The sequence below is a fragment of the Macaca thibetana genome, chromosome 7 (genome assembly GCF_024542745.1).
Source record: "Macaca thibetana thibetana isolate TM-01 chromosome 7, ASM2454274v1, whole genome shotgun sequence".
Lineage (NCBI taxonomy): Eukaryota > Metazoa > Chordata > Mammalia > Primates > Cercopithecidae > Macaca > Macaca thibetana.
Window position 1 is genome coordinate 2286372 of NC_065584.1, and position 16512 is coordinate 2302883.

Genomic DNA, 16512 nt, shown 5'->3' on the forward strand with positions numbered 1-16512 from the left:
AGTGGCTGCTGTGGGGCTGAGGACAGGCCTGGGGATGCCATGGGCAGGGCCAGGCTGTGCCTTCTCTTGGAACTAGGAGGGGTGGGGTCTGGGACTCATGGAGGGTGGCATGGCAGGCCTGGAGGTGGGCCTGCTGGTCACGGGGCTGCAGCGTGAGCTGTACTCACAGGAGTGGTGGCTGAGCCAGTCCTCGGGTGTCAGGATGGGGCAGGCAGCACTGCAGGCTGCTCACTGCAGGGAAAGTGCGCTGCCTGCTCCTGGGGCAAGTGAGCGGTCCCCACCCTGACGAGCTGGGCTAGAGCCACTCCACGGGAGCCTGGAGCCAAAGCTGCCCCGTGTCGGGGGCCCCAGTAGCTGTCCATGCACCCCCGACCTTGGAAGTTTTCCAGGGGACCTTCCTCGGCCTGTGGGGTATGCAGAAATGTCTGCAGGCCCCCAGAGGAGGGGGTGGCACACAGGGTGGGGACACAGGGCCAGTGTTCTCCTTGACATGGGCCAGGTTCCTGGTGCTAACCCGATCCTGGTCCCGGAGCACGGCCTCAGCCTGGGCCGCCCAGCACCAGGCTCTACTGGCCCCTGAGCATCTCTGGCCTGTATGCCCTGGCCTTGCCTTCTGACATGTCCTGAGGGTGGGGCTGTGGGAGGTGCGTGCGGCTCAGAGCTGCTTCCCAGGTGCCCACAATGCTTGTGGGGCAGGAACCCCACTGGCCTGGTCTGCTTCCTGGGCCACAGGTGCACAGGAAGGGCTCCACAGCTAAATGGCTGTGTTGGCACTGGTTGTGGGCATTTGAGGGTACTGCTGGGCCATCAGTCTTGGGCAGGATCCTCTCCTGGACATCATTAGGTCCAGGCTCTGGCTCCCAGGAAGGTGGAGAAGGGGACTGTGAGGTGAAGGGAGCCTCAGTACCCTGCAGGGGGGCACCCTGGGTGGGGAGGTGGGGACTGACCCCCTGTTGTCATCCAGCATAGTGCCAGGCAGCCTGGCATTGGAGGCTGTCCTGAGGAGGCTGTGCCTCAGGGGCCCACAAAAGCAGTGCCACCTGTATGCAAATGCTGACTGTGGCACAGGTGGAACCCTGTGGGCATCAGCAAGGCCAGCGACAGGGCTGCCGCAGAGGGTCTGTCTGGTATGAGGTGTGTGCCTGGGAGAGGCTGTCACGTATGGGTGCGTGGGTCTTGGCCAGCCTCAGCTTCCCTCTACCCAGATGAGGCCGCAGCAGGATGTTCACAGGACAGGAGCTCTGCCTGACCCACAGCAGCCCTGCTGTGCTGCCCTTACCAGCAGCCTGCCTGGTGACCCCATGAGAGTGCAGCGGGCCCTCCGGGCTGACCGGCAGAGGCTGCCCACTGCCTCAGAGGGACCTCTCGCAGGCACCAGGTGGGTCTGGCCCCCAAAGCACCGAGGGGACAGGTGACAGGGCACCCGGACCTGGGTGCAGTCCAGCCCCTCACTCTGCTCCGCAGCCTGATGGGGTGGGTCAGCAGGCAGCGCTGCCGGGCCTAATGGAGCTGGCATTGATTTCCCAGCACTGGAGAGGGGGTTGTAACCGGAAACTCCCCTCCCTGTCTGCTATATTTAGCACTGCAGGACCCGGCGGAAGCACAGCTTACTCCAGAACCTCGCCGGCTCTGTCCAAACCCCTGGCAGCCTGTCCCCAGCCTGGTCCCCAGGAGTGCCCTATGGGCCCAGAGCCCCCGGCCAGGCTGAGGGGCTGCACCCTTGCCCTCTGCACACAAACTGGGCACTGCCCGCTTCAGAGCACACCCCAGCCCCTCAGAGCACAGCCAAGCCCCTCAGAGTGGGAGCCCTCCAGGCTGGGGGATGGGTGGCTCTGGGAGGCTGGAGGGTGCTGTGGTCCAGCGGGCCGCAGGACAATGACAAGGTCCCTTTCTAGAAGAGACTGGAGAGCTTGGTCTGGTGAGGGTTGGGGCTGGAGCCCTGGTCCCCGCTGGAGCCTCAGCCCCTCATCCAGCAAGGTGCAGCGCCAGGGAGCAAATGCTTTTTGTCAAATCTGTATAAGGGGCAAGAGTTCCCACTGCTGCCTTCTGGGAACTCAAACCAGGATCCAGCTGCCTGGCATTTCTGGCTCAAGGGCTGCAGAAATTCCTGCAGGAAACGGACCCCCTCTCCGATGCCTCCTATGTCCCCCTCCTCCCCAAGGGCGGGTGCGGCCACCTTCCTGACCTGGGTCCTCTCGTGGACATCATGAGGTTCAGGTAGTGGCTACCAGAAGGAGACAATGAGAGGGAGCCACCCTGGGCAGGAGGGCAGGGACTGACCCCTTGGTACTGCCCTGATGCTCACCCACCTGCCCTGGGCCACGGATACCCAGGCAGGTCTCACTCCAAAGGACCTGGAGGGAGGCAGTGGGGTTGCCATCCCCCTGCTTGGCAGGATGGGCTGGGCTGTCTACCCTGAGGCTGGGCAGGCCAGTGGGCAGCGCTCCAGGCAGGTTGCGGCCCCTGCCGGGTTGAGCTTGAATCTTGAGATGAGTGCGCATCCCTCACTGGGGCCTCCGCGCTGAGACAGCTCTGAGCTGGGGGCGCCTTGGCTGAAATGCAGATGCTGCGGGAATAGGCCCCACACAAGCCCTCAAAGTTCAGCCGCGGGGCCACTAGCCGCTGCGTGGCCAGCCTCTTCAATCCTTTCCTCCCACAGCTGGCCAAAAGCAGGAAGCTGGGAGCTGGACCAGGGAGGGGAACCTGGAGGGGCTGTTCCCTGGGTTCCCTCCTACGCTGGAATTCCCCCACCTCAGCCCAGCACCATCCCCTCCCCTCACCTGCACCATGGCAGTCCTTGACCTCACCCCTGTGCTTGTCCCCTCCCCACAACCAGGGGTCTTTGTGAAAATGTAGGTCACTGCAGCCCACTCAGCTCAGTTGCTTTGGTGACCCCTGTTGGGTCTTAGCGGGAGGACTCTCACGTCACCACTGGCCTTGGGTTGTAGTCAGGACCCTTACCAGGGTCCCGCTCCTGTGGCTCCAGGGCCTTGACACATGCTGTTCTCAGCTCCTGGCCTGGCTGACCTGTGCCCGTCCACCCTCTGGCGGTCCCCTATGCCAGATTCTGCATTACTTGTTTAAGTCCTCTGTCCACTCCTGGGCCGGGAGCTCCTGAGGGTGTGCAGGGATGGAGTCTCCCTTGTTCACCACTTAGCAGAGTGCCCAGCAGAGGCACCCAGCACCCCCTCCCCCACCATAGTGGGGCAGTGGGCATAGGTGGGGATGGAGCCCTGGGCCTCTGGAGCCGGGCAGGGGGCTCCTCTGTCCTGGGGTTTCCTTCTCTCGAGGACCTGAGTACCTGCCCCCAGGCCAAAGCACAGGAGGGGTGGCATCTCCACAAGGAGCCCCTCCCCCCGTAGGCGGTAATCACTGCCCACATACCGGAAGGCGGCAACTGGAAGGCTCTGAACACAGCTTGGATTCTCTTATTTGGTGGGGGTCTCTGTGCAGGCCTCATCCTGGCTTGTGTCTTAATCCCCACGAAGCCTACCCGCTACTAGGTTTGGGGTGGGCATTCTGAGTAAGCAGAGCCAACTGAGGCGGGCATGGGGGCGCTCTGACCCACCCCTTTAGGGACCTTCAGCTGAGCCTGCGGCCTGGATCCTGGAGGGGCTGCTAAATAGGGATGAGACAGGCAGACCCTGCGTATGGGGTGTTCACAGGCCCTGTGCCTCCAAAGCTCTCTTCTTTCAGCCCTCAGCCCCAGCCCCATGGTGGCAGTGACTTGCTCCAGGCTGGGGGGCTACACTGTCACCCAGCTCCAGGCACAGGACAGATTTGCCAGAGGAGCTAGGGGGAGAGAAGGCAGCTCGGTTATCACCGGGATGGGTTGAGGACCCCTCTGGTCCATGTGGGGATCTTTAACCACCAAGGTGACCCCTAGCCTTGGAAAGGACCGCGCTCAGTGGAGGAGAGGCAAGGTGCCCTTGGTATTGACCCTGTGGCGGAGCCTCGAGGTCACCCAGGGAGAGGGCAAGGAAGTGACTGCAGAGGATAGGATGTGGAAGCCTGGTGACCAGGGCAGCAGGGGGAGGCCTCTCTTGGGGTAGCCTTCAGGCTGAGCTTGAGGGGCGAGAGGCGGGAAACGGGGAATGTGGCCTGAGCACTTCCTGAGGGCATGGCCTGGCGACCCGAAGCCAGCGCCAAGCTGAGCAGTCTGCACCCTGGAGCATTTGTTGACTGGCTGCATGACCGGCGCGCCTCGCAGAGGGGAAGGCAGGGGTGTCGGAGGGGCGCAGCGCCCCCTGCAGCCGGCGTGGAGGCGGCAGGAGCGGAGCGGAGCCGGGGAGATTCCCGGAGGAGGTGGGGGGCGCGCAGTAGGGGCTGGGCACGGCTCTGGCCCCAGGGCCGCGCCACCCCGCGTGGGGGCCGAGCCCTGATCACAGCAGGAGGCGGCATCTCCTCTGGGACTGCGAGGAGCGCGGCGGTGGCGCACTGATAGGAGGGGACCACACGGCAACCTCGGGGCGCCCCACCCCCAGTTTCTGACACCCGGCGGGAGCCCAGGCGGAGGAAGGGAGGCCGCTTTGCGGCGCCGGCGCCCGCCTCGCCGACTCACGCGGAGGTGTGAGCGGGGCCCCAGCGGCCCGCACTGACCCCAAGGCCCCGTGCCCCCGCCGCCCGGGCGCCCTGGGAGGCGCGCGCCAGGCCGGGGCGCTGGCAGGCGACGCCCTCCGCCGCCTTTAAAGCCTGGGGCGCCCCCGGACCCCCCCGGCCCCACCCCGCGGCGCGGCCCCGCCCCCTCATGCATATGCAGGTGCGCGGGTGACGAATGGGCGAGCGAGCTGTCAGTCTCGTTCCGAACTTGTTGGCTGCGGTGCCGGGAGCGCGGGCGCGCAGAGCCGAGGCCGGGACCCGCTGCCTTCACCGTCGCCTCCGTCGCCGCCGGGTGGGAGCCGGACCGGGCAGCCGGAGCGCGGCCGCCAGCGAGCCAGAGCTGCCGCCGCCCCTGCACGCCCGCCGCCCAGACCCGCGCGCCGCGGCGCTGCGCTCGACCCCGCCCGCGCCGCCGCCGCCTCTGCCGCTGCCTCTGCGGGCGCTCGGAGGGCGGGCGGGCGCTAGGAGGCCGGCGCGGCGGCTGGGAGCCGGGCGCGGGCGGCGGCGGCGGGGCCGGGCGGGCGGGTCGCGGTGGCAATGCGGGCCCAGGGCCGGGGGCGCCTGCCCCGGCGGCTGGTGCTGCTGCTGGCTCTTTGGGTGCAGGTGAGCGGGGCGGCGGGGGCGGCGGGGGTCGCGGACGGGGCACACCGGGCCACCCCTCGGGGCCGGGCGGGCACTGCCTGGGGCCGCCGTGGTTCGGAAGCCCGCGAGGCTGCTCGCGGCCGCGGGGGCTCCGAGCGGGCGCGGCTGGGTGGGGGCGGGGCGGCGGGGCCTGTTCCCCCACCCGTGGCACCCGGCCCGCCGACCCCGGCCCGCGCCTCCCTCCGCTCTCCCGCTGCCTTATTTTTAGGCGGCGCGGCCCATGGGCTATTTCGAGCTGCAGCTGAGCGCGCTGCGGAACGTGAACGGGGAGCTGCTGAGCGGCGCCTGCTGTGACGGCGACGGCCGGACAACGCGCGCGGGGGGCTGCGGCCACGACGAGTGCGACACGTACGTGCGCGTGTGCCTTAAGGAGTACCAGGCCAAGGTGACGCCCACGGGGCCTTGCAGCTACGGCCACGGCGCCACGCCCGTGCTGGGCGGCAACTCCTTCTACCTGCCGCCGGCGGGCGCTGCGGGGGACCGAGCGCGGGCGCGGGCCCGGGCTGGTGGCGACCAGGACCCGGGCCTCGTCATTATCCCCTTCCAGTTCGCCTGGCCGGTACGTGTGCTCCACCTCCGTTCTCCAGCCCTTCCCTCTCCCTCCGCGCCCCGGCCCCTCGCGCTCCGCGGCCTCCCAGCACCTGCGGCTGGGTCTGCGTGCGAGCCGCGCGCGCCTAGGCGAGGCGGGGCGGGGCCGGCAGGGGGCGCGTGCTCTGGGGGCTCGGTCCGCGCCTGGCCACGTGGGCGCGCCGGGGCCACGGGGCCACCGGGAGCGGGGTCGCGGCGGGGGCGGGGCGGCGGCGTCCCGCGTGCGCGGCGGTCTGCGGCGTGTGCCTGCGTCGCCCTGCGCGTGTCTGTCTGGGTGGGGAGGCGAGGCGAGGCGCCCAGGTCCCGGGCAGGCCGCGGAGGCATGTGCGCAGCGCGTGCTGGGGCTGGTCTAGGGCAGGCCCTGACGGAGCTGCCCCGGGCCCGTGGCCAGCCTGCGCCTGCCCTGCAGTTTCCTGGATGCCTGGGGGGCACGGGCGGGCGCCGTGGGACCTAGGCCCGGGAGAGCCTAACGCCTAACGCCTATGTCGGCGAAAGCCCCCGATGCCGGCCCAAGATCCTTCAGAAGCAGAGATAGTGGGATCCTGGTGTTGTGATCTGTGGCACTGCCCTGTTTGTGAATTTTTTTGGTTTTGTTACTCTTTGGAGGAGCAGAAACTGAGTTGGGGCTCTCTGGTCTCTCCTGGCAGGTAGCCAGTCAGGCAGGGGCCCTGGCCTGGGCATGCTGGGAGGAAGGGTGGTAGGGGTCCAGTGTCACTGGGAAACAGGTACTCATCCCAGTGGGCTGGTGGGCGGGTAGTGGTAGGTGGGCAGGCCCAGGCCTTGGGCGCCTTACCTCATTCCCTGGAGCAGGGCCTTGCCCTGTTGCCCAGAGGTCCTTCCCTGCTTGGTCACTGTGCTGGGGGACTGGAACTGGGTGGGTGCTGGAATGAGAAAACCATGCAGACTTGTGATCAGGGAGTAGATGGATCTGGGAGCCAGGAAGTGGCTCCAGCCAGCAGGAGGCACAGGAGTGTGCCCACCTGGTATCCTGGGCCCCAAAGAGATTGTGAGTTGAGGGCAAGCCCTGCCGAGGTCATGCCAGTTGGGCCTGCCGTGTCTGGCTCCCAGTCCTGTGCTGTACCTTTGAAGCCCTGGCTGGCGGCCTTGCCTGCTGCCCCTATCCTCACCCCTTCCTGAGCTGGCCACAGTCCCCTTTGGCCATGTCCTCAACCCCTGAGCACCCCGCTGGGTATCCCTTGACCCGAGGGGCCTCAGAGTGGGGAAGTGTCCCCCTGATGGAAAAGGCAGGGGCAGGCACGGGAGGGCCCAGGCAGTTGTGAGAAGCCCAGCCCCTCGCCCCCACGGCGGCGCGGCAGGCAGGTCTGAGCAGGGCCCGCAGCCTGTCATCTGCACCTGGGCCTGAGCCAGCGTGGCCCCACATCGCTACCTGAGGATGTGTTTTCTGCTCGAGTTGGCAGCAGTGGGTGTGGGGGCAGGGAGGTCTTGGAGGAATGTGGCGGGCTATCGCGTGTCCGCCCTGGCTCTTCGCCCCGCTGGCCAGCCGGTCAGGTGTGGGATGGGACTGGGCAGGCCCTTGCCTTCCTTGGAGTCCGGGCACTGGGTTTCGGGGCCAGCTCACCTCCCTGCCTCTTGCTTCCAGCCGGTTCCTCGAATGCCCCAGGAGGGGGCAGGCGGCCTGTCTCTGGGTTGGGGGCCGGGGCAGAGGCATAGCTGCATGTTTGGGGGCAGCCCTGTTCTCCTGCCATGTGGCCTGGCTGCCAGGCGAGAGCTGTGCCGTGATGCCAGCACCCTGGTATTTGCACTCGGGCGGCAGCAGCCCGTGGCCACACTGCCCTGACTTGCTGAGGTCCTGCTCTGTGCGGTGATCTGAGGTGTACTTGGCTGTGACAGGAAGTTCAGGCTCCCTGGGGCTTGAGGGGTTTCAGCCTGGAGGCTAGGGTGGCATCCTGCCCAGGCCCGCAGGACTCTTGGGCTCTGTGGAGTAAAGGGTATGAGAGGGCCTTGTGGAAGAGGAGTTGAGGAGTCTGGGCTCTGCATTCACTCCCTCTGCCCCCTACCCCCTGAGTGATTCTCCCACCTTGTGGTCTCTGCTGGTGACCCAGGCCTGGCTGGATGGCCCTCTGCCCCCTGGCCTGGCTTCTTGGCCAGGGTCTGTGTGTTGTCTACTGCCCCCTGGCCTGGCTTCTTGGCCGGGGTCTGTGTGCTGTCTACAACTCATGAATCTGTGCTGGTCTCAGGCTCAGCTTCCCTTGGTGGGTGGGCCCGGGGTCTTAGATGTGGAGAGGTGGTGGACCACGTGCCAGCAGGCTGCCTGGCTGCCCCTCCTCTCCTGGCTCCACCCCCAGACGTCCCCAGGAGGCCGGTATCAGCCTGGGTTGGTCCTGGTGCCTGACTTGTAGCTGGCAGGGTAAGGCCACATTCTCCCGGTTTCGTGTGTGCACGCACCCCGGGTGCTCTGTAGGCGTGGCAGGTGGTGATGGAGGTTTGGAGAGGAGTAGTGTCGTGGTGGGGGCAACGGGGAGCTTTGCTCTGGGGCCTGGTAGGTGGCAGGCCCAGGGGGCACCTGCTGGCTGAGGGAGGAGCAGGGTGGTGGCAGTTGGCTGTGACCTGGGCAGCCAGGGCCCCGCCCTCAGAGGTGCAGCTGGAAGCCGTGCCTGCCTGGCTGGCCCATCTGTGGAGCCAGGAGCCCAGGAGCCTGCCTGCCAGCGAGGGTCTCTCCTGTTCTATCCCGGCATGTGCGTGCTGGGCTCCAGGGCAGCTGTGCGGGGTGGCGTGGGTGGAGCATGGTCCCCGTGACAGATCTGGGCTTGTGAGGAGAACGGGATGGGTGAGGGCCCTGCAGATATAGGAGGTGGGCCTGTGGCTGACCCTGTATCTGTCAGCTCAGGAGGCCTGAGGTCCTGGGCCATCAGAAGGTGCTGGGGCTGAGCTTTTCTCTCCTGTGAAATGGGCGCGGTGGTGCTTTTTCATTGCGGGTCTCATGAAGTCAGATAGGGCTGCTGGGCTCCCAGCTCAGGCTCTGCTTGTGCCCCCAGCCTGGCTCCCAGAACTGTCCAGTACCTCCCCTTCCCAGCCTTCCCTCTCCTCTCCTCTCTTCGCCCTAGGGAGGAAGGCTCTTACAGAGCCTGCCCCCTGTATCCAGCCCGACTGGGGCTCAAGGTGGGCCAGGCTGAGGTCTGTGCCTGGGGCCACCTAAGCTGCTCGAGGCAGGCGTGAGGTTCAGCCCCACGCTGCTTCCTGTTTTTTCTGAGCTTGGGGCTGGGGCTGACAGGGCCCTGGCCTCCCCCCCCACCTTCAGGGGATCCTGTCTGCACACGGAGACACCTCCTTCCCACACCTTCCCAGTAGGGACCAGGAGAGCTGGCCGGTCTGGTGTGGACCATGGGTGTCTGGGTTCCTGTGTTGGGTGGGCATCAGTCTGCTCCCCCTGCCGTGGCCCTGGGGCCCAGAGCCCTGGGGGGAACTCAGAGCATGTCCGCCTTGTACACTGGGGGTCTTGTTCAAAGCTTTGGTATGGGGGCAGGGTGGGGCTTTCAGTGCCCAGGCAACATGGGGACCGTAGGAGCCAGGGAGGACTGCCCTTGGCTAGGAAGGTTTGGAGAGTGGGCTGGGGGTTTGTCCCTGGTCCCTGAGGGTGGACTGAAGGGTCAAAGCTGCAGCATGATAGGAAGGCGGGGGTGGGGTGGGGGGTGCGGGTCGGGGAGCAGGCAGCAGGCCTGGGTGGGAGGGGACTGTGGCTCTCAGGGGCCCTCCTGGGCTGCTCCGTGGTGTCTTTATGAGAGAAGCAAGCTAGGCCAATGAAGGGGCGCTTATGGAGCCCGGCTCCGGTCTGAGCTGCTGGTGGTGGGGTGGGGATGGGAAGACAAGAATCTGCAATCGCAGGCTCCAGCCAGGGTCCCTGTCCCCAGACCTAGGCCTGAGCAGGGTCCCTGTCCCCAGACCCCAGGTCCCAGCCAGGGTCCCTCTCCCCAGACCCCAGGCCTGAGCGGGGTGCCTGTCCCCACACTCCAGGCCTGAGCAGGGTCCCTGTCTCTAGACCCTAGGCCTGAGTGGGGTCCCTATCCTCAGGCTAGAGGCCTGAGTGAGGTCCCTGTCCCCAGCCCCAGGACTGAATGGGGTCCCTGTCCCCAGACCCCAGGCCTGAGTGGGGTCACTGTCCTGAGACCACAGGCCTGAGCAGAGTCCCTGTCCCCAGACCTCAGGCCTGAGCAGGGTTCCTATCCCCACATCCCAGGCCTGCGCGGGGTCCCTGTCCCCAGACCCCAGGCCTGAGCCGAGTCCCTGTCCCCAGACCTCAGGCCTGAGCAGGGTTCCTATCCCCACATCCCAGGCCTGAGCGGGGTGTGGCTGGCATCAGTTGTACCCTGCGCTTTGTGGCAGGTGCTAGCAGGCCCCGGCTGCCACTATCTTCACAGTGGGGGGCCTGGGACCTAGAGGGGGTGTGCTGGGGATGGGGAGGTGCACCCAGGCAAGGCCCTGGCTGGTCTCTGGTGTGGAGCATGGGTGTCTGGGTTCCTGCGTGAGGTGGGCTTTGGTCTGCTCCTCCTGCTGCGGCCCTGGGGCCCAGAGCCCTGGGGATGGTGTTTGCCCCCACCCCCTCTTCCCTCCCTCGGGTGACAATGGTGGCAGAGGCCTGGGCCTCTCAGAAGCTCAGGTTTCAGGAAATGTATCTGTGCTTGGAGCTCCTGGCGCCTGCATCAAGCCCGGTGCTCTGTGGGGGGCGGGAGACTGATGTGAGGCCGAGGGGAAGAAACCAAGTCGGGGCGTTGGGGAGGAGCAGGTCTAGGAGGCTGTGTTGGCCCAGACCGTGCAGGGCCCTGGACCTGGAGTGCCCTGGGCTTTGGGGTGCCCTAGACCTGGGTGGCCTGAGTTTTGGGATGCTGTAGATTGGGGGTACACTGGGCGGGGGTACACTGGACTTAGGGTGCCTGGGCTTTGGAGTACCCTGGGCCATGAGGTGTGCTGGGCCATGCAGTGCCCTGGGCTGGGGGTGCCCTGGACCTGGAGTGCCCTGAGTTTTGGGGTGCCCTGGACTGGGGGTGTGCTGGGCCATGGGGTACACAAGGCTGTGGGGTGTACTGGATCTAGGGTGCCCTGGGCTGTGGGGTACTCTGTGCTTTGGGTGCTCTGGGCCTGAGGCGTCCTGGGCTTTAAGGTGCCCTGGACCTTGGGGTGTGCTGGGCCATGCAGTGCTTTGGGCTCTGGGGTACCCTGGGATTTGGGGGCCCTGGACCTAGGATACCCTGGACTTTGGGGTACCCTGGACCTGGGGTACTCTGGGTCTTGGGGTATATTGGGCCATGCAGTGCTTTGGGGCTCTGGGGTACCCTGGGCTTTGGGATGCCCTGGACCTGGGTGTCCTGGGTCTTGGGGTACCCTGGACCTGGAGTACCCTGGGTCTTGGAGTATGCTGGGCCATGCAGTGCCCTGGGCTGTGGGATACTCTGGGCTTTGAGGTGCCCTGGCCTGGGGTGGAACATCTATTGCCTTGTCTGCCTGTCCTCTGACTTGTGCCACTGCTGTTGCCCCTGCCTGGGAACAGGAGGAGGGGTTTAGACTTAGCCTTGAGGGTTTGGGCTGGGGAGGAGGCAATCAGATGGTGGGAGATGAAGTTGGGCTGGGGGTCTGCTTGTGCGGTGGGGGTGGGTCAGGCCAGGCTTGCAGGGAGAGGCTTAGGTGGGCCTGCAGGGATGAGGCCCTTCCCTCTTGGCCTCCAGAGGCTGGGCAGGGGCATAGCTCCGCTAGGCTGGCCTCGAGGGAGGGCCTTGGTTCCTCTCCCTGCTTGCTGGGGAACCTGGGCAGGTGATGGGTCTCTGACCTGTCCCCAGATCCCCAGTCCACCCAGCCCCTATTGCCCCTGCCAGCACCAGGCCCACATCCCCACATGTCCCAGCCCCATTCCTAGAAGGGCAACATGCCCCTCACCCCCAACCCAACCCAGGCCCTATTGTCCCTCCTGTGTTCTAGGGGTTTGGTGTTGACAAAACCCTGTCCCAGACCATGGCCTGCCAGGCAGGAAGGACAGGGGTGAGAGGTTGCTATTCCCAGAGGAGGCAACTGAGTCCTGGAAGGACGGGGCTGAGAGGTTGCTATTCACAGAGAAGGCAAATGAGTCCTGGAGGCTGGCCCCTGGGGAAGAAGAGGAGCTGGGAGGGCTGGCAGGTGGGGTGAGGCAGGTACCGCCCTGTCAGCCGGCTCAGGTTCGCTCTGGATGACTTCCTGCCATCCAGGTGTAGGGACCCCAGCTGGCGGGCGGCGAGGCCCTCTCGGCGGGCGGGCAGGCGCACGTCCCTGCGGGAGCAGGTAACCGGAGCCTTGGGCTCAGGCAAAGGTGGCAGTAATCTTACCTGAGTGGCTGGCGTGAGGTTTCCTGGGAGTTGAGAGGAGCTCCCTGCTGGCGCTGAAGCTCAGGTGTGGCTGTACCGGGAGACCGGGAGGCCTGGCTTTCCTCTGCCTGCCCCGTGGCCGGAGCTGCTCTCAGACCCGTGCTGGCCCCATCCTCTCACCTCACTATTGCTGCTTCCTGGCCCTGCTGGTTCCTGTCCAGCGGCTAGAGTGACTGTTAAAGCCTGGTGGGTCCCAGTCCTCACCCAGACCCCAACAACAGACCTCACTCAGACCCCCAACATTCCTTACTCAGATCCCCAACAACAGTCCTCACTCAGACCCCCAACAGACCTCACTTAGACCCCCAACAGTCCTCACTCAGATCCCCAACAACAGTCCTCACTCAGACCCCCAGCAGTCCTCACTCAGACCCCCAATAGACCTCACTCAGACCCCCAATAGACCTCACTCAGACCCCCAACAACAGACCTCACTCAAACCCCCAGCAGTCCTCACTCGGACCCCCAATAGACCTCACTCAGATCCCCAACAGTTCTCACTCAGACCCCCAGCAGTCCTCACTCAGACCCCCAACAGACCTCACTCAGACCCCCAACAACAGACCTCACTCAGACCCTCAGCAGTCCTCAGACCCCCAACAGACCTCACTCAGACCCCCAACAGTCCTCACTCAGACCCCCAACAGTCCTCAGACCCCCAACAGACCTCACTCAGACCCCCAACAACAGTCCTCACTCAGACCCCCAATGACAGACCTCACTCAGACCCCTAATAGTTCTCACTCAGACCCCCAACAACAGTCCTCAGACCCCCAGCAGTCCTCAGTCCCCCAACAACAGACCTCACTCAGACCCCCAACAACAGTCCTTACTCAGACCCCCAGCAGTCCTCAGTCCCCCAACAACAGACCTCACTCAGTCCCCCAACAACAGTCCTCAGACCCCCAGCAGTCCTCAGTCCCCCAATAACAGACCTCACTCAGACCCCCAACAGCCCTCAGACCCCCAACAACAGACCTCACTCAGACCCCCAACAACAGTCCTTACTCAGACCCTCAACAGACCCCACTCAGACTCCCAACAGTCCTCACTCAGACATCCAACAGTCATCACTCAGACCCCCAACAACAGACCTCACTCTAGACCCCCGACAGTCCTTACTCAGACCCCAAACAGACCTCACTCAGACCCCCAACAACAGACCTCATTCAGACCCCCGACAGTCCACACTCAGACCCCAACAACAGTCCTTTCTCAGACCCCCAATAGTCCTCACTCAGGCCCCCAACAACAGACCTCACTCAGACCCCCAACATTCCTCAGACCCCCGACAGACCTCACTCAAACCCCCGACAGTCCTCACTCAGACCCCCAAAGTCCTCACTCAGACCCCCAACAGTCCTCACTCAGACCCCCAACAACAGACCTCACTCAGACCCCCAAAGTCCTCACTCAGACCCCCGACAGTCATCCACTTCGCTTTGCCTCAGGAAGGAAGTCCGTGCTGGGGTCTGGATCTATGGTATGACCCCACTGTCCCCGTGGGCTCTGCGTTCTCAGCCCCTGGGCTTCCTTGTGGGCTCTGCGATGCAGCTCCTTCACTTCCTCATGCCCTGCAGCCTCAATCCCAACACCACCCCTTCAAAGCCTGGCCTGGCTTTTTTTTTTTTTTTTTTTTTTTTTTGAGACGGAGTTTCACCCTGGTTGCCCTGGAGTGCAATGGTGCGATCTCGGCTCGCTGCAACCTCTGCCTCCTGAGTTCAAGTGATTCTCCTGCCTCAGCCTCCCGAGTAGCTGGGATTACAGACTCCTGCTACCATGGCTGGCTAATTTTTGTATTTTTAGTAGAGATGGGGATTCACTATGTTGACCAGACTAGTCTCGAACTCCTGACCTCAGGTGATCTGCCTGCCTTGGCCTCTTAAAGGATTATAGGCGTGAGCCACCGTGATCCATTGGCTTGGCCTTATTAGAACAACAGCCTGGCCGGGCGCGGTGGCTCAAGTCTGTAATCCCAGCACTTTGGGAGGCCGAGACGGGCGGATCACGAGGTCAGGAGATCGAGACCATCCTGGCTAATACGGTGAAACCCCATCTCTACTAAAAATACAAAAAACTAGCTGGGCGAGGTGGTGGATGCCTGTAGTACCAGCTACTCAGGAGGCCGAGGCAGGAGAATGGCATAAACCCGGGAGGCGGAGCTTGCAGTGAGCTGAGATCCGGCCACGGCACTCCAGCCTGGCCGACAGAGTGAGACTCTGTCTCAAAAAAAAAAAAAAAAAGAATAACAGCCCCTGCCCCCTGCTGCTTTCCCCGAGCCCCGCTGGCCATAGGTTGTCATCCTTGGTGGCAGAGGCATGCCTGCTGCACACTTAATGTGAATGAATGAAGGAAAGAAGGAACCAAATGCCCGATGCCTGGGAAGCGGCTGGTTGCTCCAGCTATCACCAGGGGTGGGGAAGGGCTTGGCCAGGTGCAGCTGCAAGATGGTGCTCCTGGCAGATGGGCGGATAGGCTGGGATGGGTGGGTGGGGATGGGCGGGAGCCTCAGGAGCCCCAAGGGTGCTGTGAGCTGGGAGGGTGTGGACAGAGCTCTGGGGGTTGGGGGTGTGGATGGAGCCCTGGAGGGTGTGGATGGAGCTCTTCGTGGGGTGTGGCTGGAGCTGATGGGGGCGATTTGTGGACAAAGCTCTTGCGGGGTGTAGACAGAGCCCTGGTGGGGGTTGTAGACAGAGCGCTGGGGGTGGGGTGGACAGAGTCCCGTGGGGGTATGGATGGAGCCTTGCGGGGAATATGGATGGAGCTCTTGGCGGCGTGTGGATGGAACTCTTCGGGAGTGTACAGAGCCCTGGGGGTAGTGTGGACGGAGGTCTTTGTGGGGTGTGGACGGAGCTCTGGGGAGGTATGGACGGAGCCTGTTGGGGGTGTGGATTGAGTTATTGGGGGTGTGGATGGAGCCCTGTTGGGGAGTGTGGATGGAGCCTGTTGGGGGATGTGGATTGAGTTATTGGGGGTGTGGACTGAGCTCTGGGGGGTGTGGACTGAGCTCAGCAGGGGTGAGGTGGAGCTCTGTGTGGGGGTGTGGATGGAGCCTTGGGAGGCATGTGGACAGAGCTCTGGGGATCGTCTGGTGCCTGTAGGCAGAGGTTTGCAGACCCTGATAGCCTCGGAGATGGGCGGGGACTGGGCCCCGTGGCCTGACGGCACCATGGCGGATGTGGGAAAACAGGTTTAAGGGAGACTTAAGAGGTGGGATTGAGGGCCTGGTGACAGCTTGACGTGGCTAGGGAGGGTTCTAGGAGCGTGTTGGGGATGGCCCCCAACTTCCATCCTGTGCTCCCAGCTGGGTGAGGCTCCTTGGGCCATCCCTGGGTGTTCTGCAGGCAGGGGCTCCGGAAGGGAGGCCAGGGTTGCACAGCTGTGAGTGAGGCCCAGGTTGGCTGCTGTGTTGGGCCCTAGGTGTCCATATTTGAGGGACAGTCGGAGGTGTGGGGCGGGGGACTAGGTGGGGGTCCTGGAGGCTAGGCTGGGTGTGGCCGGCAGCAGGTTGGTTAGGGGAGGGCTGGACGCGGAGTGCACTCTTCTGAGACATCTTGGGAGGCCAGGCCTGTCCTTAGCTGGATGGGGCCGAGGCACCGGGGCAGGGGTGGGGTGGTGACCAGGGAGGGGCTGGCAGGCATGGGGTTGGGCCTTGCTGGGGAAGTATGGCTTTCCCCAGCATAGCCAGGCTTTGGGGCTGGGTGGATAAGGGGCGCTGAGGGATGGACAAGCCTGGCCTGCCCGGACACTGCCCAGTGCAGCATCCCCTGGGGTGGGAAGCCAGCAGGCCTGGAGGTGGCTCAGCCCCAGCCCCCTCCTGTGGGCCCTACCCAGATGGAGCCAGGGCTGGGCTCAGGGGCCACGGGCACACCAGGGGTGGAGCTGTGGGATTCCTGGGCAGTGAGGGCTGAGAGGCTGTGGCATGTGGGTACCCAGTGCTGGGCAGTACAGGGCATGTCCTGGGGGTCGCACCTGTCTGCGCATGCCTGTGAGTGACAGTCTCCGTGGACTGCACTAGGTGGAGCAGGGGGCCAGCCCTGTGGCCTCTCTGCTTGGCTGACAGCATCGCCTGTCACCATGGCTGGGGTACAAGGGCCAGGTGGCCCGGGGGCAGAGGGGGAGTAGTGGCCATGGTCTGAGGCTGTGCTGGGCAGTCCCAGGACCTCTTGGCCTCAGTTTCCCCAACTGTACCACGGGGCTTCTCCTGCCACGTGTCCTGTGTGGAGGTGGAGGCGGGCGTGGGGGCGGAGGCGGGCGTGGGGGCGGAGGCGGGCGTGGGGGCGGAGGCGGGCGTGGGGGCGGAGGCGGGGGTGGGGGTGGGGGGGGTGGGGGTGGA

General features: G+C 64.8%; 2 protein-coding genes across 3 annotated transcripts in view; one reads left to right on the forward strand and one right to left on the reverse strand.

Annotated features, from left to right (window-relative positions):
- PACS2 (phosphofurin acidic cluster sorting protein 2) overlaps window positions 1-16512 on the reverse strand; it is a 421633-nt gene that overhangs the window by 228574 nt on the left and 176547 nt on the right. The gene's annotated exons all lie outside the window — the stretch shown is intronic.
- JAG2 (jagged canonical Notch ligand 2) overlaps window positions 4745-16512 on the forward strand; it is a 28773-nt gene continuing 17005 nt past the window's right edge. For both annotated transcript variants that reach the window (XM_050796970.1, XM_050796971.1), the window contains exons 1-2: window positions 4745-5202; window positions 5450-5800. In XM_050796970.1, coding sequence (XP_050652927.1) covers window positions 5137-5202; window positions 5450-5800 — 417 coding nt within the window. In that variant the 5' untranslated portion in view covers window positions 4745-5136. The remainder of the gene's footprint in view (window positions 5203-5449; window positions 5801-16512) is intronic.